The sequence below is a fragment of the Muntiacus reevesi genome, chromosome 4 (assembly GCF_963930625.1).
Source record: "Muntiacus reevesi chromosome 4, mMunRee1.1, whole genome shotgun sequence".
Taxonomy (NCBI): Eukaryota; Metazoa; Chordata; class Mammalia; order Artiodactyla; family Cervidae; genus Muntiacus; species Muntiacus reevesi.
Window position 1 is genome coordinate 107,518,990 of NC_089252.1, and position 21,689 is coordinate 107,540,678.

General features: G+C 37.2%; 1 protein-coding gene across 2 annotated transcripts in view; it reads right to left on the minus strand.

Annotated features, from left to right (window-relative positions):
* Window positions 1-21,689, minus strand: part of DOCK3 (dedicator of cytokinesis 3) — a 266,665-nt gene that overhangs the window by 133,425 nt on the left and 111,551 nt on the right. The window contains exons 8-9 of one of the 2 annotated variants that reach the window (XM_065933597.1): window positions 17,216-17,257; window positions 16,416-16,570 (exon numbers count right to left, since the gene is read on the minus strand). In XM_065933597.1, the coding sequence (XP_065789669.1) occupies window positions 16,416-16,570; window positions 17,216-17,257 (197 nt within the window). Of the gene's footprint in view, window positions 1-16,415; window positions 16,571-17,215; window positions 17,258-21,689 lie in introns of those variants that run through there. The other variant, XM_065933599.1, reaches the window with a different exon arrangement.

The window sequence follows — 21,689 nt, forward strand, 5'->3', positions numbered from 1 at the left end:
ACTTTCTAGCTGTACCTCTTTGCATTATTTTCTACATTCTTGACTTTTCACCATCCATTTCAAATGAGTATTTTTCCATTTTACAAAAAATGCAGAAAGCTTACAAATGTAGAGGTTAGTTAAATTACCACTCCTTCCATCCTTTCTGCTATAGTTGTCATAAGTACATACATTAGAATACCCTCAAGAAAATGTTTTTATTTTATACAGTACTGTATTTTTTTAAATTAAGAGACAAATAGTCTTTTCTATTCATCCATATATTTACCATTTCCAATGCTCTTCATTCAGTTTTGAGCATCTGAGCTTCCCTGTGATTCTTTTTTTAGCCTGGAGAACTTCCGTTAGCAAGTCTTAAAGTACAGTTCTCCTGGTGACAAACTCTCTTAGTTTTCCCTCATCTGAAAATGTCTTTAAAATAAAGATATTTGTCTTTATTTTTGTCTTCATTATTCTTTCATTTGTCTTCATTCTTAAAAGATTTTTTTCACTAAATACAAAACTTTGTGTTTGTCTGTCCTTCAGTACTTTAAAGATGTTTTTCTGTTACCTTCTGGACTCTATGATTTCTGATAAAAAGCTCATGATCACTTGAATTATTGCTCCCATGCATGCAATGTGTCATTTTTTACTAGCTACTTGTAAGAATTTTAGTTAGACTATGATGTGTCCTATTTATTCTGTTTGGAGGGCTGCCCTGTTAGGAGGTCACTCCACCATACCAGAAACGAAACCAGTAAGGTTCTACCTCAAAAAAATAACCCAAATACAAGCCACCAATATCTCCCATCTGAATTACTGCCAAGGCCTGCTATTCTAGCTTCCTTATTTATCTTTATGTGACCAGGGGTGAGAAAGCTGGTTGTAATTTCATCCCTTGGCTCCACTTCATTAACTTGGAAGTCATTTTGAGATTCAAAGAATTTTCCTGATAGCTCAGCTAGTAAAGAATCCACCTGCAATGCAAGAGACCCTAGTTCAATTCCTGGGTTGGGAAGATTCGCTGTAGAAAGGATAGGCTACCCACACTGGTATTCTTGGGTTTCCCTGGAGGCTCAGCTGGTAAGGATAAGAAAATGTTAGAAAACAAGTCTCTCCCCTGGAAGATAGCCCCATGGTATGTTTACGATGATAACAGTAAGGCCTATACGGAATATCTTTTTCAAAACAGCAAATTCTCCTTCATACTTGACTTTATTATTCTAACATTTATCCCTCCAAATATATTATACAAACTACTTATTGATCAACTCCCCCTACAAGAATGTTAGTTTCACAAGGGCAGGAATTTTTGTTGAGTTTTCTTCACTGGCATGTCTCTATAGAGCCTATACCAGTGGGAGAACATAATAGGTGAAAAATAAATCTTTGACTATACCAATCGACTATGACATCTACCTCTGATACCTCTTAATTTTCGACATTCCTTTCCAGGCAGAAGGTTTTTCTGAACTAATGTCAGTTCAGTTCAGTTCAGTCACTCAGTCTGTCCGACTCTTTGAGACCCCATGGACTGCAGCACACCAGGCCTCCCTGTCCATCACCAATTTCTGGAGCTTACTCAAACTCATGTCCATTGAGTCAGTGATGCCATCCAACCATCTCATCCTCTGTCGTCCCCTTCTCCTTCTGCCTTCAATCTTTCCCAGCATCAGGGTCTTTTCAAATGAATCAGTTCTTCATATCAGGTGACCAAAGTATTGGAGTTTCAGCTTCAACATCAGTCCTTCCAATGAATATTCAGGATTGATGTCATGATGAATATTCATGAACTCATGTCAGAGGCATTAGTTATTCTATTCTACTCAGCACTGTGTGATATAGTCTAGATAGAGCAGAAGGGAAATTTCTTGTAAACAAAGAACTTTTAAAAGAAAATTGACCATTTCTTTCACTGTGTGTGTACAGACTCTGTAGTACATTGTATTAAAATTTTTCTCCAGCCTGTATTTAGACTGAGAACATAATTAAGAGATGGCACACACAGGAGAACAATTCCTGACCTTTTTCCCAGATGAAAGAAACATACATTTAACCAAAGATCAAAGTCTATATCTAAAATGAAAGTTTCACCGGATCTATCTCTAAGTGGATTTTCACTGTATTATTTCAGAGCAAGATGTGATGCCTTGGCCATGTATATAAAAGCATGTTGAGTTAGCCTGGCCACTGAAATTAAATACATTTAGCTTCAAACTGTATTTGCATTCATTCTGTCTATATTTTCAGTCTGGGGTTAGAAAAATATATTCTTGTAAGCAAAAACTTTCAAGATGACAGATTATAAAGTGTTTCACTTAAATAGTCACACATTGTCCTCTCCATCCATAGAGTACAGGATCATGGCTTTCTTTGTGTGAGAGAGAGTAAGTTAATTTTTTTTTTTTGTAATCTTTGTAATATCCAGGGAAGATATGCATATTGACAATGAGCAGGGTAGGAAAAGAAACTGAAACTGACTGTCACCAGAGCCAGGGTACTAGTTCCACTAATTACTGCTGGGACTGACAGAAAATTCTTGAGGGAATGTTGGGTAGTGAGCTGGAGTCTATGTCCCAGACCCAGTTAAAACAGGTCAGACCATACCATGTGGCCTTCAGTGGAAGGACTGATGTGCAGGTCCTATACCGGCTGCCGGAGCTCCTGCAGATAAGCTCTAGTTGCACTGTAAGACATGACTTATTCAGGAGAGAAAAGAAAAACTGTTTGATTTAATTAACAAAGTTCTCAGCCATCATTTTAAAAGAAAATTTCTCTCTCGGGTTACCTGAGATTTTCTCTCTTTTGGGTAGAAAACTTGCCTCTCAGGCAGAGCCCTCTATTTCAATTACAGAAGCAGCTGATTTTCAAGAAAAAGTACATTCTATGCAAGCGTGTTCTGAATGCTGAGCCAACTCCAGGAGAGTAAGAAATGAGTCTTTTTAGCTTGCTTTGCACAGCATCCATGAAAAGATGGTTAACAAGTGCTTTTGCATGATAATCAAGAGAGGTTAAGTTTCTGAGGGCAACTTTGTATTCCCAAGGCCTAGGAGAAAAACCTGGCATACTGAAGACGCCTGAGGGAAAGCCAGTTGAGTTATAAAATCAATCATCAGCACCCAGAGGCTTCAGAGCACTCCTCTAAACTTGCAGAGGGCCAGCAAGAGAATGAGACATATTAAGAGGCACACCAGTAGAGAAAGTAAGTTAGTTAAACAATAATACTCCTCCTGTGAATAAAGAAACTCACATAAAAGAAAAGATAACTGTATCCATAAAAAAATCAAATAAAGATCAAAACACAAATTCTATTCTAAAAGAATACTCTTTACACTATTTTGACGTGGTAATTATTAACTAGATTAAGAGAACAGTGAATCATAACAGAGAAATATTTTTTTCTTTTCTTTTTCAATAGAATAATTGTTTTTTAAACAAATACAATGAGTTCCTTGTAAAAAGTGGGATCTATGATATTAGGGAAAGATATTAAGGATACTTAAAATTCTGGCCATTTACAGGCTTTGTCCTTTTCTTAAATCATTACCACTCAAAAGCAAGCAGATGTTTATTTTAGACTGCCAAGCCAGAAGGCTTGAAGAAGGGAGAAGCAGAAGTGAGAAATTTTTTTTATATTTTTCTCCTCATACAGAAAAATCAGTATTTCCTATAATTTTTATAACTATCTTTTCCTTAAGATTATTGCCAGCTACTTTAAAAAAGAATTACTACCAAAACATCAAGTATCTGTCAGTTCAAGGACAATTTTGAAAAGTTTTAGCCTTTTAAAAAATGTGTAATTATAATACATTATATGCATATAGACATACATGGTTTTTCTCCACAAAGTCAAGTCATACTATACTCACAATTATAAATCTGCTGTTTTCACTGAACTCATTAACTTTCATATAAAGAACATGTTTATGTAGAAGTTTCCCTGATGGCTCAGGGGGAAAAGAATCCGCTGTGATATAGGAGACATAGGGGATGCAGGTTTGACCCCTGGATTTGGGAAGATGCCCTGGAGGAGGGCATGGCAACTTGCCTAGAAAATTCCGACAGGGGAGACTGCCGGGCTACAGTCCAAAGGGTGGCAGAGAGTCAGACACAACTGACTGACCACACACGCATGCATGAGTCTCTGTTGCAGGCAGAACCCCACAACTGTCCCCTAAACTTCCCCTCTATAACCTCTGGGATTATAAGTATGGCGACTTCTAATGCCATGATCAGGTTATCTTATACAACACAGGTGACCACAAAATAGGGAGATTTGTGGGTAAACCTGACCTAATCCCATGAGTCCTTTAAAGGCATGGAATTTTCTCCCACAGAAGAGGAAGTAAGAGATTCTCAACACAGAAAAGACTCACTGCACTTATGCTAGCCTGAAGATGCAGGGTTCTACAAAGCAAGAAAGGCTTGTGGCCTTTAGGAACTAAAGGTAGTTCTCAGTCAACAGTCAGCAAGGAAACAAAACCTCAGTCCCATCCTGCCAACAACAACCAATGAGCTTGGAAGCAAATTTTCCACTACAGCTTTTACATTACAACACAGACACTTTTTCAGCCTTGTAATATAGTGAACAAAGAACCCAGTAATGCCTTCTAACCTATAGAACTATGAATTAAAAAATGGGAAATTTTGAAGGCCATTAAATTTGTTGTAATTTGTTATGCAACAACAGAAAACTAATTCAGTCCCTCTCTCACTTCTTTTCACTTCAATCTTTTCAAAGATTTATCTAGTCATCTCTCTTCTTATGAACAGTTGCTATTACAAAAGTAAGATTTTTACACATATAAACACAAGTTTATTCATATCAGATTGGTCACAGTATAGGCACATAATTTAAAAAATGTGTTCTATGATACCAAAAGCACAAGCAACAGAATAAAAAACATATAGTGGGCTTCATCAAAATTAAAAAGTATTATGCATCAACATTATCAAGAAAGTGAAAAAGGCAACCTACAGCAAGGGAAAAATATGCAAAACGTATCTCTGATAGGCTTCCCTAGTGGTTCAGATGCTAAAGAATCTGCCTGCAATGCAGGAGTCTCGGGTTCGATCTCTGGGTCAGGAAGATTCCCTGGAGAAGGGAATGGCTACTCACTCTAGAATTTGTGCTTGGAGAAGCACATGGATAGAGGAGCCTGGTGGGCTACAGGCCATGGGGTCACAAAGAGACAGATATGACTATATCTCTGATAAGGTTTTAATATCTAGGAAATAAAAAGAACATTTACAACTCAACAAAAAGACAAACAAATAATCCAATTAAAAATGGGCAAAAGACTTGACTACACATTTCTCCAAGGAAGATATACAAATGGTTAACACACACATGAAAAGATGCTCATATCACTAGTCATCATGAAAATGCATATCAAACCACAATGGGGGAAAACCCCAGAAAATAGCAAGCATCAACGAGGATGTGCATAAAATGGACATCTCATACACTGTTGGCAGGAATGTATAATGGTTCAGCTGCTGTGGAAAACAGTTTGGCAGTTCCTCAAAAGTTAAATATGGAATTACTATATAATTTAGTAACTCCACTCCTAGATATACACCTAAAAACAGACAACAGGCCCTCAAGTATACATGCAACATGTTCCTAGTAGCACTATTCACTGTAGCCAAAAGGTAGAAACAGTGCAACTGTCTTCCAACGAATGGATGGAAAAAGATATTGTGGCATATCCATATAATGAAACATTATTCAGCTGTATAAAGAAATGATATACTGACACATGCTACAACATGAACAAATCTTAAAACATAACGGTAAGTGAAACAATCCAGATGCAAAAGGTCACACATTAAGAATTCCATTTACATGAAATATCTAGAATAGCTAAATTCAGAGAGATGAAACAAAGACTTGTAGTTGTCAGGGGGTGGAGGCAGGGGTGGGGTGGGGAGGAGAATGAGGAACAACAGTTTATCAGGTTCATAGCTTCCTTTTGGGGTGATGATAATATTTTGGATCTAGACAAGAGGTGGTGGTTGAACAACCTTGTGAATGTAGTAAATGGCACTAAACTGTTTACTTTAAAATGGTACCCATTATACAGAGTGAAGTAAGCCAGAAAGATAAAGAACATTACAGTATACTAACACATATATACGGAATTTAGATAGATGGTGGCGACAACCCTATATGCAAAACAGAAAAAGAGACACAGAAGTACAGAACAGACTTTTGAACTCTGGGGGAGAACGTGAGGGTGGGATGTTTTGAAAGAACAGCATGTATACTATCTATGGTGAAACGGACCACCAGCCCAGGTGGGATGCATGAGTCAGGTGCTCTTGCCTGGTGCACTGGGAGGACCCTGAGGAGTCGGGTGGGGAGGGAGGTGGGAGGGGGGATCGGGATGGGGAATACGTGTAACTATATGGCTGATTCATGTCAATGTATGACAAGACCCACTGAAATGTTGTAAAGTGATTGGCCTCCAACTAATAAAATAATATTTAAAAAAATAAAAAAAATTAAAAAAAAAAATAAATAAATAAAATGGTACTTTTATGTTACATGAATCTTACCTCAATTAAAAAATGTGCTCCATATACATTTTAATATTTATCTTTTTTCTTGATTACTCTTGCTACTAGTATGTCTTTTTTAAAGTTTGTTTTTTCAGAGAATTAGTCTTTATTTTATTGATCCTCTCTATTGTTTATTTCTTTTTTATTTCAATTTTTACTGGAGCACAGTTGATTTACGATGTATTAATTTCTGCAGTATGTTTTTTTTTTTATGCTCTATTATTATATTATTATTATATTTTTCTTCTACTTTATCTTTTCTGTTTCTAGCACCCTGATTTATTTATTTTTATTCATCTGGGGACTCCGGATTCACCAAAGATCTGGTTTCTTGACAACTGAAGTGTAAACACGGAGGAGATGCTCAGTAAAACTGAGGGGCACAGCAGCACATGGAAGTAACCTAAACGTCTAACAACAGATGAATGGATAAAGAAGGTGTGATATGTATACACACATACACACACATAATGAAATATTATTTGACCACAAAAAGAATAAAATAATGCCATTTATAGCAACATTGAAGGACCCAGAGTTACATAAGTCAGACAGAAAAAGATAAATATCATATGGTATTACTTTTTGATGGAATCTAAAAAAAAAAGGATACTTTTTCACAAAATAGATAAGAGACTCACAGACAGAAAACAAGAGTCTGCAAAATACTATATATAACTGAGTCACTTTCCTATACACCTGAACACTGCAAATTTTCTATACCTTCAATTAAAAAGTTGAGGAGCACACGAAGGCATCCATTTGCTGACAAACTCTCAGGCAATATTGGGCAGTTTTTGGAAGCAGCTAAAGCAACAGCTACACCATGGTTCTGCCATAAGGTTGCTCTGTCAATGGCAGTCTTTGATAGTACTTAAGGTCACATCTGACACTAAGTTTGGTTAGGGAATCTAAGGATTTATTCTGTGAATATCTTTATTTTTAAATTTAATCTCTGAGCAATAGTGTTTTCAAAAGTCAAATTGTTTTAAAGTGTTTTTGTTGTTGGCGGTGGTAAACTCTTCTTTAACCAAGATACCATAAACCATCAGTGGACTTCATGTCTTTTCCCAACTTACATGGTATTTGTTAAGAACACAGCATTGTGGCCCAAACTGGACACTGTAAATTTACCATTACCATTGAATGAAGTGGTGGAGATGAGGACAAGTTCTATTTAATAACCTTGGCTTCTTCATCCTCTGATAATTGCCAAAGAGTACATAGGTCCCAAAGAGGAATCTCATGGGGGTGAAGGAAATACACAGCCTTATATTTGTATCTTCCTCATCAGTGATGAAAAATTATCAGCCATAATCTCTTGGAGTACATCTCCTTTTTTTTTTTCTTTTTTCTTTGTCTGTGATTCTCTAATTAGACGTTTATTACCCTCTCATTGTATTCTCCATGTCCCTTAACATGTTGTTCATACTTTTCATCTCCTTTCAACATTCTGGATGGTTACACTTACTCCTGCCTGGAGAATCCCATGGATGGAGGAGCCTGGTAGGTTACAGTCCACAGGGTGACAAAGAGTCGGACATGACTGAGCGACTTCACTTTCACTTTTCATTCAACAAACACTTATTGAGCACTTACTATGTGACAAGCACTGTTCTAGGCACTTGAGTACCTTAGTGAACGAAAGACATCTCTCTGCTCAGGAAAGACAAACTTAGGAAACAGACAATAAGTAATAAACACAATAAATGACTAAATCATGTAGAATGCAGAAGGTGATAAATGTCATTAAAAAAAACAGGAGAGAAAAAAAAAACAGGAAAGCAAAGCAATGTCTTCTGCTTTTTTTTTTTAATTTCAAAAAAATACAATCTTATTTGCCTATAATGTGATCACTGATTATCTTAGAAAATTTTGTTTCAGAGTATAAGTGAGTCAAATCCACATAATGTTCGTCATACTGGTTATGCAATGACATAGAAAATACTATACATTTTAGTAAGTGTTGCATTTATATAAGGTGTAATACTTGCTAGGAAAATTCACATCTTCCCACATTTCTCTTTTTCTAAATCATTTTATTGAGGTATGACTGACAAATAAAAAGCTGTATATATTTAATATATATAAATGGATGAGTTTGGAGATAAATATATACCTGTGAACCCATCGCCACTATCTAAGCCATGAACATAAACATAAGTTTATCATAAATATGTCATCTTTGTAAGTTTCTTCCCATTCTATTTATTATTATTTTATATTTGTAGTGTGAGATAAGAATACTTAACTACAGATCTAAACTCTTAGCAAATTTTTAAGTGTGCAATATAGTATTGTTAATTGTATGTACCATGATGTATAGATCTCTAGAATTTATTCACCTTGTATAACTGAAAATTTGTATCCCTTCACTAATACCTCTCACTTCCCTCTGTCTCCAGGCTCCAGAAACCAGTATTTCACTCTCTCTTTCTTTGAATTTAACTATTTCAGAATCCTCATTAAGTGGTATCATGTAGTATTTGTCCTTCTGTGTCTGGCTTATTTCATGAAGCACGATACCCTCCAAGTTCATCCATTTTGCTGCAAATGGCAGGATTCCTCTCTTTTTAAAGGGTAAACAATATTCCATTTTATGTAAATACTACATTTTATTTATCCATTCATTCACTGATAGACATTGAAGTTGCTTCCTTGTTTGGCTGTTGTAAATATTGCTGCAATGAATATAGGAGTGTAGCTATCTCTCTGAGATGCTGATTGCAATTCCTTTGGATATACTCCCAAAAGAGGGATTGCTAGATCATATGAGAGATCTATTTTCTATTTTTTGAGGAATCTTCATACTGTTTTACATAGTGACTGCATCAGTTTACATTACCAACAGTGTACAAGAGTTCTCTTTTTTCCACATCCTCCTGAACTTTTATCTTTTAAAAAAATTAGATAAATTTGACACAATACATTTTATAAACTTAAAGTATACAGTGTGTTACTTTGATACACATATTCTGTAATAGTAATATGATTACCACTGAAGTAATATTTATCACTTTACATCTTTATAGTGTAGTATTACTGTCTTTCATTAATTATATTATGTTTAATTCTCTATGGCTTACTTACTACTCGATACAAGTTCATACCTTTAAACACCATCAATCTTATCCCCCACCCCTGCTCCTCCATCTCCTGGTAATCACTATTTTACTCTCTGTTTTTTCACATGTTTGACGTTTTTAGATTTCACATATAAGTGATATAATACTTACTCTGTCTCATTTAACTTGCTTAGCATAATGTGCTCATTTCTTCCATACTGCTGAAAATGCCATATTCTCCTTTCTCATGGCTGAATAATATTCCATTGTGGGTACAGAAAACATCTTTTTATCCATTCACCTACTGACAGGCATTTGCATTGTTTCCATACCTTAACTGCTGTAAACAATGCTGTGATAACATGGGTATCCCAGGGGGCACCAGTGGAAAAGAATCTGCCTGCCAATGCAGAAGATGTAAGAGACACGTAAGATCCCTGGAGGAGGGCATGGCAACCCTTTTCAGTATTCTTGCCCTGGAGAATCCCATGGACAGAGAAGCCTGGCAGGCAATACAGTCCATGGGATTGCAAAGAGTTGGATGCGACTGAGCACACACACATGCACCACACTGTTTTAATTACTGTAGCTTTGTAATATGCTTTGAAATAAAAAAGTGTGATACCTTCAGTTTTGTTCAATTGTTTTTTCTCCTTCACTGGCACTTCTTCCTTCCCAATCTTAAAGAACTCTTTTATTACCTGACAGCACATTGCATGTCAGGTGCATAAAATGTTTTTCTTAATGACTGAAATATTCCCATGTTTTAGATAGCCTTAGATAGCTTTCTTTCTGCACACAGGAACTACTTCTATGAAAATTACTATGTTCATCTGTGACACCTTGCCTTCATCCAAGATGCTCCCACCACATGGCCTGTGGTTTGCACAGCTATCACTTCAAACTTAACATAGCCCAAACTGAACTCATCATTTCTTTCACTTGGCTGAACTTAACAATTATAGTACCACTCTATTTGTCTACAAGGTAAAAAACCATTGAGTTATATGTTTTAAAAAGAGAAAGAAAGGAGATAAGAGGAATAACTAAGTTGGTTGCTGCACTGAGTTGACCATTCATTCGAGTAAGCATTGAGTACCTACCAAATACAAATATTCTCCTAGGTTCAAGGGATCTGCTTATGAATAAGATTAACAAATCCCTGTTCTCATATAAAACAGATAAATAACAGTGACCTACTATATAGCACAGGAACTATATTCAATACCTTATAATAACCTATAATGAAAAAAGAATTTGAAAAAGAATATAAGTGTGCTTGTGTGGATATATAGATATATATATCTGTGTTTCACTGAATCACTTTGCTGTACACATGAAACAAACAATATTTTGAATTATACTTCAATTTAAAAAATAAAGAAAAATTTCAAAAAAAACCCAACCCTCTGCTTTCATGGTGCTTACAGCCTAGAGATAAAACACAGACAATAAAAATGGTAAATAGATAAACTATTCAGTATACTAGATGGTAATACATGCTTGGGAAAAATACAAAGCAAGGAAGGGATTGAGAATATGCATGGGTATGTGGGAGATGATGTTCATGATGGCTTCAGTTCTAGACAGGGTAGCCAGGAAAAGCCTGAGAGGGTGACATTCGAGTAAAAACCCAAAGAAAGTCAGGATGCAAGTACCATGAGGCTATCCAAAAAAGAGCAGTTGCAAAGAAAGGCCCTAAGGCAGGAAGATGTGTTGAGTTTTAGGGCACAGCAAGAAGGTCAGTGTAAAGTAGAGTGATCAAGGCGGGGAATAATAGGAAATGAAACCATGTGTAGAGTGATCAAGGGGGAATGATAGGAAATTAAATTATAGAGGTGATGAGGCTGGGACCAGATCTTATATGGCAAGATGCTCTTTCTTCTCTAATCTTACTATTAAGTCCCCTTATCCTGAGGCCTTATCAACTCATATCAGCAACAGCTTCCAACTCATCTCATTCATTTTCCAGTTTAACCTCTACACTGCCTCTGGGATAATCCCAAACCACCACATTCAACATGGCAGTTACCTACTCAAGGAATCAGAATTGTTGTCTAATGCTTCAGGTCTAAATTAGCCTACAGGGTTTTCAGGGCTATCTTTGACTTATTTTATCTTAAATCTAGCATTTATTTCCTAATTATTTACTGAGCTCTTTCTTTCTTGAAGAAACTATGAACAAAGAAGGGTAAAGAAACAGATTTAAGACCTGGAATTAACTATCAACAGCAACTTTTTCTTAGCTCTAATAGCCTCTTCCAATTTCCTTTATATATGCATTCATATTTTTATTATTTCTAACTCAAGCTTTTGGCATCCTTATGCTTAAGTATCTTCTCTTCTTGAACTTACAATAAAATCCAAAATCTTTCTATGGCCATAAGGCCCTGCATCATCTGGTCCCTGACTATCTTTTCTTACGATGTCCTTTTCTTTTCTCACTCACTGTATACCAATGATGACTGCCTTCCAGTTCTCTGAATGTACGAAGTTTTTCGATGCATCTAAATCTTCTTCTGTCTAGATCACATTATCCACTCTTTTTTTCTTTACTCAAACATTAAGCCTTAGTTTGGATGCCGTAAGAGCTTCCTTCCCTGAACTCCAGTATGCATGAGGTTTCACAGCCCCATGCACGCTTTTCCTTTATAGCATTTATGACAGTTTTTAAACTTTGTACTTATTCATGTGACCATGTGTTCAACAGTCTCTCTACTAGAAAGAGTTAGTCTCTCTACTAGTTCATAACCTCCAGGAAGACAAGCAGATTTCTCTTGCCCATCCCAGTGTACCTAGCATCCAAGACAATACTCAGTAGATGCTTAATAAATATCAGTTGAACAAATGAGTTAATACCTTATCTGGATACTGGCCACTCTTTTCAACTACTTTCATTTTCTCCAAGAACCCTTGAGGCCTTCCCAGTCTCTCAAAGACCCATTTCTTCCCTGACTTCTTTTTCTTTTTAAAAAAAAAATAGTTCCTCAAATGTTGAATTCAAAACCCTGGTGACAACTGACCTAGCTCACCATAAAAGAAAAAGCCATCTCTCCCAGTATATCATTGCAAAGTTGGCTGTATTTCTTTCCCAAACCATACAATTTAATCATAAGTATAAATCAGTTTAAAATATAATTAATTAGAAAATATATATAAAACAACCAGGATTTGGATAAGACTTCTCATTTTTTTTCAGCTTGACAAATTCTATAAAAACTTCTCTCTTAATAGAGAAATTTTTTTGTTCGTTTTTCCCTGACTTCTTATTGTGCTTAAAGTCTAACCACATGTCAATAAGTCATCTGCCCAACTTACTTTTCCACTCTGTTTGGTACTTTAAATTGGGAATAACATGTTTTACATCTTTTAGGAATTCTGTAATGCCTTGTTCAGACCTGTTTAGCAGCAGAAACATTTCTTTTTCTTCCTCTAAATCCCCAGCAGGTATTGCAGGGGCCCACAAATGAGAAAGCTTGAGTAAATGCTTGCTAAACTGTTCAATTACATGAAAATTTCTTGGATTCACAGGAGATTTATTGATACTTATTTGATGGATGGACTTATTCATTCATTCAATAACTATTTAACGCTCCAATATTCAAAGTTCTATGCTTGGCGCTGGGGAGAAAATGGAACAAAAGACATACAAGGAAGCTCCCATTCCAGTGGAGGAAATCTATATGCATGTGTATAATTACAATACAATATCTAGTAACGGGAGAAAGTTAGGTGCAGGATGACATCACGTGCACAAGGAAGCCCCAGGACTGATTCTATTCATAAATAGAATGAGGGAGGTTTCATAAAGTTGAGTTGTAAACAATGAACAGGAGTTTACCAAGTCGACAAAGGTAGAGAGGTATGAAAGATCAAGGCATCTTTAGAAAAAGCCAAAAAAGTCATCAGGAGATAAGGTGAGAGGAATAGGCAGAATTACATTATGCTGGGTCTTTTACACCATGCTAAGTAACAAGGGCTTTTAAGGCTAAGTGGGAGCTGACACCAACAGCTTTCATTTTTTAAAAAGAAGTATGGCAGTGGTGTGGAGGATAACTTAGGGAAGGAAGACAGATTCAGGGAGTCTATGTTGGGGAGAAACATGAAGGATCTGGGGTGACAGCAAGGATAAAGCGAGGGCAGTGATTTGACTGGCATTAGGAGACAGATGTTAACAGGATATAGTCATTAACTGAGAAGAGACAGACAAGAGATAGAGATGGAGGAGCCTAAGAGGCTCCCTAAGTTTCTGACATGAATCTCTGAGCAAATGCCTTTCACTTGATTTAAGGAAAAAGTATATGTGTGAGGAAAAGAAAATGAACGCAGTTTAGGAATGATGATGGATGTCTGAAGGACACCCAAGGGCATATGTCTGGTAGGAAAAAAGAAATGAGGACCTGAAGCTCAGGGGAGAGTCTTAATTAGAGATTTAGATTTCAAGGCTAAATATTTATGATTCTGGAATGATGAAATGGAATGAAAAACAGAGCTACCAAGGCCCTGCCAGCTGCTGCTTCTGACCTCCAGCAGACTATCCAATACTCATCAGTCAATATGTATCAAAATGCATGATGTGGGCTGGCAATCTGTCATTCACTTTAGCCCCTCTAGATTTGCCTGTGAAATCAGCAATGAGACTTAGAGGAGAGGAACAGTGGGTCTTTAGTTTAGCTAATATCTCCTGTACTCTTTGGCACAGAGGGAAGAGTGTTCTGGCACTACTGAACACTAGCACCATGCCACTGGAGACTAGACTAGAAATATCTGACTGGAAAAACAGTCACTCAAGGAGCTGTCTTGAGGAGAAGAAACAAACCAATTGCTCTACCAATTCTTGGTACATCTGATGTGATGTATCTCCCTAATCTCTTGCAACTTCTGACAATTGCTCTGGGAAAAGTAACATGCAATCAATTTGAAAACTAATCATAATGAAAGCAGAATTATCTGATAATACCAGCTCAATGACCTAAACATTTTAAGACCTTACATACTACACAAATCCTAATGGAAAGAAGAAAGAGTGTTTATTGACTAAACCCAGGTCTAAAATCTGCCTAATAGTTCACTCTTAAAACTAAAAAAGTGTACATTTTCAACTAAGAAGCTTACAGTTTTATTATGTGAATCTCAAGGTGGTATAGTTCTCTAATATGTAGGGATTTTAAATGACCTAATAATTTCCAGGAACTCTAAAACAATTTTTTAATATTTCTTCTTTTAAAATGTTCTGTTGTTTCTTGAGACTAAATTATAAACAGTAAGTCCAAAGATAAAGCAACTGCATGGATTGATGATTCTACGTGAATTACAAACCAGAGCAATGGGGTGCCTCGACTGGGTTTGAGTCTTTTCTGTCCAGTAGATCCAATTAAAAAGAAAAAAAAAGTACCAGGCACAGGCACAGTGCGTGGTGCTAGGGTCATGGAGAGAGAAGACACAGTCCCTGGCACTCAAAGATGACAAATACTGTGCTCTGGTTTTCAAACTGTCACCCCTGGACTTTCAGTGGTTTCACAGGGTACTCACTAGATAGGGGCATGGACATTGTAAGATTCCTATATTTTCCCTTTCAACAATTGAGTAGTTCTATTTCATCTCTTTCATTTATTGGAATTCTTCATAGAAATTAGCTTGAAGAAAGGATTCTTCCATACACAAATATAAATAATACAGTTTACAAACCTCTGGTATAGTGGAAAAATAAGAGCAGTGAGAATCTACTGGGATACATACTGGGAGCCACTGGTGACAAGGCTCCACATGCTCTTGTCAGTAAGTGTATCATTTTACTCCCATGTCAAAGTGAAACACAGGGCTTTGGAAGGATAGTCAAGATTAGAGGTACCAGGGAACACACAAAACAACTGCTGTTTCTGTACTATGTTATAATTTTCATTTTAAACTTTCTCAAATGTATAGGACACAACTGGAAAAGTAAAACAGTTGTTTTCAAATCTTAAGTAAAACAACCACCACAACCCATAAAGCAGTCTTATCACAAAAAGTTCCCAATCAATATAGAAGTATCCCAAGATTTATTTTCTCTCTGCTCTACCTCGAATATAACCACAAAGAAAAGCTGGGGCTCCCCACAAAGGTCTTCTCACCCCATCAGAGCCTTGCTGAACTGTAGAGGAAGAGAAGCCTAGTATTGCCTTGATTTCTCCCTACCTTTCAAGGGGAAAAGCACTGCCACAGTGGCTCATGCTTAAGGGCCTCACTGCTCTGTCAAGACACATGGTCTATTGCATGTCAGCCTCTTTATGTGGCTTCTCCTCCAAACAAAGGCAAAAAGGAATGATGGAGTCAGTACAACTTTTCCTTCTGTCCAGAAGATGCTCTTCCTCTTACAGTGCCGGGCTGAAAATGAGGGCTGGGGCTACCCTCAGACGGAACAACATTAGCCTATTTCCTTGGGAACCCCCTCTCTCAAATGCAGCAAAGTAGAGTCAAAGGCTTCCTGCATTCAAGAGCAGGGTCTCTTTGCTGAATTTGCTTTGTTCTATGTTTCTCCTTTGTGCTTTCTCTGGCACTGAATAGACAGATGCATCCTCTTCTTTCCCTGAGCTGGTGATGGCCAAGACTGAGGGGGAAATAGGTACAGGATACAAAAGAGGTCCCTTGTGACTTCAGGGATAACTGAATTTGAAGGAAAACCCTCAGCCAAATAAGAGTAGGTTACTTTATCTTGTTTTTTCTCCTCTGTACATCTATCTTCTCTGAAGTCTAGAGATGCTCATGATCCAGGACATAGCATTTGAAAACAGTCTCTACCTCGCCAGAGCTTCTAGCAACTTTTACCTGATCTGCTTGCCTTCTCTCATATCATATAAGGAAAAGAAGACATCAGTATCTTCCCCAATGGTGTTGTAGGTGAGACTCTTCAGACTGAGGAAGAAGTGATGTGGTACTGGTATCCGACAGCTTTCCCCATGACGTGGGCGCACTGTATCCACCTAACAAGGAAGGCAAAAGACAGTTACTCCTATTTTAGTTGTTTATTATATTGACCCTAAATGAAATGAAAGTGAAATGACTAACTCTCCTCATATTGCTGAAGGGGATCATGTAAGAGAAAGAAAGATTAGAGGTGTTGTCTCTGCTAGTAGCAGGTGTTGTGTTAATATGCTTGGCTTGAGGCAGGCAAATACACAGCTGGGAAAAGTAAACAGAGTCAAGGAGACATGGGAACAGTAATTCCAGTTGATGAGTGAACTCAAAATCTCCGCCAGGCCACATACATCTAAATTCTCCAGAGAACCATTTTCAAAGTCACTTCTTGGAGATGCTGTCACGATCCTGATGTACTTGGTTTACACTGATAGATAGTAATAGTTACTATTCTAAATACCATTTTTATTTTCTCAGACTGATTCATTTTAGTGTCTCTGTCTATTTCATTTCAATTGCACTTGTGTAAATTTGCACAGAGGAGTGGAGACTAGCCAAGTTTGCTAGGAGATCAGAGTTCCTTAGGTCACAATAAAGCAGTCAGTGGTTTTAAAAAAAAGTCAGTAATTTCCTGGTGCGTACCTATTTCATAACTTCTCAAAAGAAAGAATTCAGGGAAAAGACTGGGAGGCCTGTCTTAAGTTGCTTACCTGAGATGTGCTTTGCTGTACACTCTGCCGGCTAGATAAATGCTATGGAAAGAAAGAAAAAGATCAACTGGGAAAGAAACTAACTTTTGTTGCCACTTTAATTTTTTAACTGAAGGATAACTGCTTTACAGAATGTTGTTGTTTTCTGTCAGACACCAAGAATCAGCCATAGGTACACCCACGTCCCCTCCCTCCCGAACCTCCCTCCCATCTCCCTCCCCATCCCACCCTTCCAGGTTGCCGTGAGCCCCTGTGAAGAGTTCCCTGAGTCATACAGCAACTAACTTTTTAAAGCACCTTCTATATGCTAGGCATTCTGATGCATATTTTACATAAATAAACAAAGGGAACCGCTTCATAAATGATCTCATTTAATCGTAATAACCTTGTGAGACAAACGTCGTTTGTATTTGACAGAGGCGATTAAGGAAGTGAGGTGCTGAGGATTCCACACAGCAAGAAGGTGGCAAGTCTAGCTTCAAACCCAGGCCTTTCTAGCTTAGAGCATCAGCCAAGTCACAGGCAGGTGCTCGATGCCGGAGTTTCGCTTCACCCCTGTCCTCTCCACACGCTGTACCACATCTGCGCTGTGTGACCCAGCGTCCTCAGGCTCTCCACTAGAGGAGGCGGAGCCTTCAACCCCGAGAGGCTCCTTCCCAAACATCCCTTCATGCTGCTCCTCTGCGGCTGGCTGAAGTCAGCTGAAGCAGATTCCAACCCCAGCTACACGCACTTGCTTGTGAAACTTCAGACAAATTGCTTACTCTCTCCAAAGGACAATTCCCCTTGACTATAAACATGAAATAAAAGCTTTTACTGTCCTCCTCACAAGGTTACTGTGAGGTTCAAATGACATAATGGGAAGCAGCATGACACAGTAGTTAGGGACCTAAGTGCAAGAGTCAGAACTCCTGGTTAAACCCTGACTCACACTTTCCTCATCTGTAAAGTGACGATGGCATTTTGAGCTGAACCTCAAAGGGTCTTGTGCAGGTTAACCCAGCACAGTACATACTCTAAATGGCTGATCACTGTTAGGGTCAGTTAGTATTCTTCTTCTTATTGGTGGTGTTCTTTATAATTAGTTTTTATAGAAAAGTCTGCCACATTCAGAAGTAAACCCTGAATGCCAGGAAGAATAGTGGGTTCACCATTCTTCAGGTTCCTGGTCTTGGCAGACTCAGCAATGAGAGTTTCTATCCTGCTTCCTTCTGGCCCCCAGAGGCAGTGAGACAGCACTGCTTTGGTGGACTGTTTCATATCACATGGGTAAGAAGAACGGCTGCTGATTAGGATGGCTTTGTTCTTTTACCAAATATATTTAACCCTGAATAAAACTGAAGTACGATTAAATATTAAGTGCATCTCACTAGCTGTAGTAGTTATTAAATATTCATGTGCATTATTAGCTATAGTAGCTAATTATTATCGACTATTAATGTTCATCCACGGGAATACATGTTCCCATGATACATATTAAGTATAATTAAAACAGATCGCTACCAGCTGGAGAAGTCAGCACACAGAATGCTTATGTATAAAAGAATACCCCATATATAAAATAGGTCACAAGAAAGCTTAAAAAAAAACAACCAGGCTTTCAAAAAAAAAAATCACGCTTTCTATGGTTTACTGACCCATATCCCACTGGGAAGGAAGTTACTGGCCTGAAACTCTTTCCACTGCTTTATTTTATTTTTAGGGGCTACATTAAGTCATTCTTCTCAAATGAGTTTACTGACTAGCTCTTCAAAGTGACTACCAATTCACAATCATTAATATTCAATTATAACTATATATGGGAGTTCATAGCTAATTTCAGTGTAACTCATCCCGGCTGACAGTAACAGACATCATCCTAGGCTTCAGAGGTATCAAATCTGGGAAGAACTCTTCAACCGAGTCTGAAAGCACACCCATGGGTGGCCAGAGAATGGCATCAGAACTGGCATTTTGGAATGTCTTTCATGGCACCATAAGGAGAAACCACTCCCCTACTGTCAGGAAGCAGTCAGTTGGCCAGATAGTACTCCCCTCTTCAGAACCATCACCACCTGTATTAGAGCCCTAATGTATTATGTTCCCATGTTTGCTACCCAACTCCAGATTTTGCCCTACCAGTGCACGAAGTACCTATCTTAATCATCTTTATATCCTAAGTGCAATATACATACAAAATACACGTTAATTAAAAATGTATGGACTACATTATTGCCTCTGCCAAATTTTACCCCACAGAGAAGTCGTTTTTAGCTCTTTGGAGTCTCTGGTACATTAGTTCATGGAGGTCTAACGACATGGTGGGGGAGGGGAGTGCAGCTTGAGGCATTCTATTTAGTTGAATAACACAATTAATTGCCTGCTATATACGCTGGGAATTGTGTTAGATACTGTGAGTCTTACAAGGAAATGTAAGACACATATATCTGGTCAGGATCACCAACGAAATGATGCTTGATAGTTATAATAAATAATCTAATCAATCGATTTAAATCTAGAAATGGAAGTATAAACATTGATCTTTCAAAAAAACATTAATTGATTAAAAGTTAAATAGCTCTAAAGGCTTGCAATAAAAAAATCAGTCCTCCATTCACCCAATCCCATTCCCCAGAGATTAAGCAATTTCTAGTCTTTACTGTGCTTTTTTCTAGCATTTATCATATATTTTAAAATGTCATATTTATACTGCTCTTTTTTTAATCCAGTTTGAGATTCATCTACTGGCTTCTTATGGTAGCTGAAGATTTTCACACTTGTTTACATCTATTTCCCTTCATCTGTCTTCCCAGTAGCTCAGAGATATGGTTAAAACTTGTTTATAGTATTATAACTTTTATATATAGTTCACTTCTGAGCCAAGGAATGCACTTCAATTAAATTTTCTTTCTTCTACTACTTTATGATTTTATACTGGATTGATTTAAATTATAGGGTCTTTTCTACAACCACCCACCTGCCCACAGCTCTATAAAACACCTTTCAGTAGGAGATCCCACCTGGCTGCCCTCCTGCTTTACATGGGCCAGTTACTCTCTAGGTCTATCACACAACTGTCATCCTGAGCCTTCCCACTGATGTTAACCTATGAATTCTTTGCCCTTCCTGTTTGACTTAGAATCTCTTTCCTGGATGGGACATTTAAGTATCTTTTCATTTACTTCTTCATTTCAAATAAATAACTTATTTCTCTGTTGTTTCCTGAAAAGGGACAAAGAAAGAGGTTTGAGATTTTGAGCAACCAAAGTTTTCTTTAGGCTACTTCCCTACTTGATGGACAGTGTGGCTGAGTAAATACAGAATTCTAGGTTAAATTTTATTTTCCCTCAGAATTTTAAAGGCAATTGCTCATTATTTTCTAGTTTTCAATATTGCTATCAGGAAGACAAATGCTATTCTTACAACAAATCCTTTAGCAGGTGACCTATTTTTCTCTCCAGAAGCTTTCAGCTTTAGTGAGCTGAAATGTCACTATTAAGTGATAAATATTTAGGCTTTTTTAATATAAGTACTCCTATCTATAAGTTCTGGGAAATGTTTTCTAGCTTTATTGATATATAATTGGCATAAACATTGTATAAGCTTAAAGCATATATTGTGGTGATTTGATACTGTATATATGGCAAAGTGAATACCACAATGAGGTTAGTTAACACCTCCCTCATCTAACATTTACCCTTCTGTTGTTGTTACTATGATGAGAACAATTAGATCTACTCCTTGGGTAATTTTCAAGCATATAATGCATTATTGTTAACTACAATCACCATGCTTTAGATTCCCAGAAATAAATGCTCTCATAACTGGAAGCTTGTACCCTTCAACCAAAACCTCCTCATTTCTCCCATTCCCCAGCCCTTGGCAACCACCAATCTACTGTTCACATGAATTCAGCTTTTATAAAATTCCATATACAAGTGAGATCATAAAGTATTTGCCATTCTCTGACTTACTGCACCTAACAACATAGTGCTCTCAAGGTTCATCCAAGATGCAAATGGCAGGATTCCCTCTTTATTATGACTGAATAATAATTCCACTCTATATATACACCACATTGTTCTTACCCATTCATCCATCAATGAAGACACAAGCTTTTTCCATGTCTTGGCTACTATGAATAATGCTTTAATAAACATGGAAGTAAAGCTATTTCTTTGAGATCCTGATTTTAATTCCTTTGACCCTATCACCAGAAGTGGGTTGCTGGACCATACAGTAGTTCTACTTTCTATATTTTGAGGAACTTTCATTCTATTTTCTACAGTGGTTTTAGTTATTTTTATGTTTTCTATCTTTTAACATTCATATTAGAGTTATATATCACCATATTACAGTATTGGAGTATTTTGAATTTGACTATATACTTATCTTTACCATTGCATTTTACATCAACATATGTTTTTATGCTACTAGTTAGCATCCTTTCATTTCAGCCTGAAGAACTTTCAGCATTTCTTGTAAGGCAGGTTTA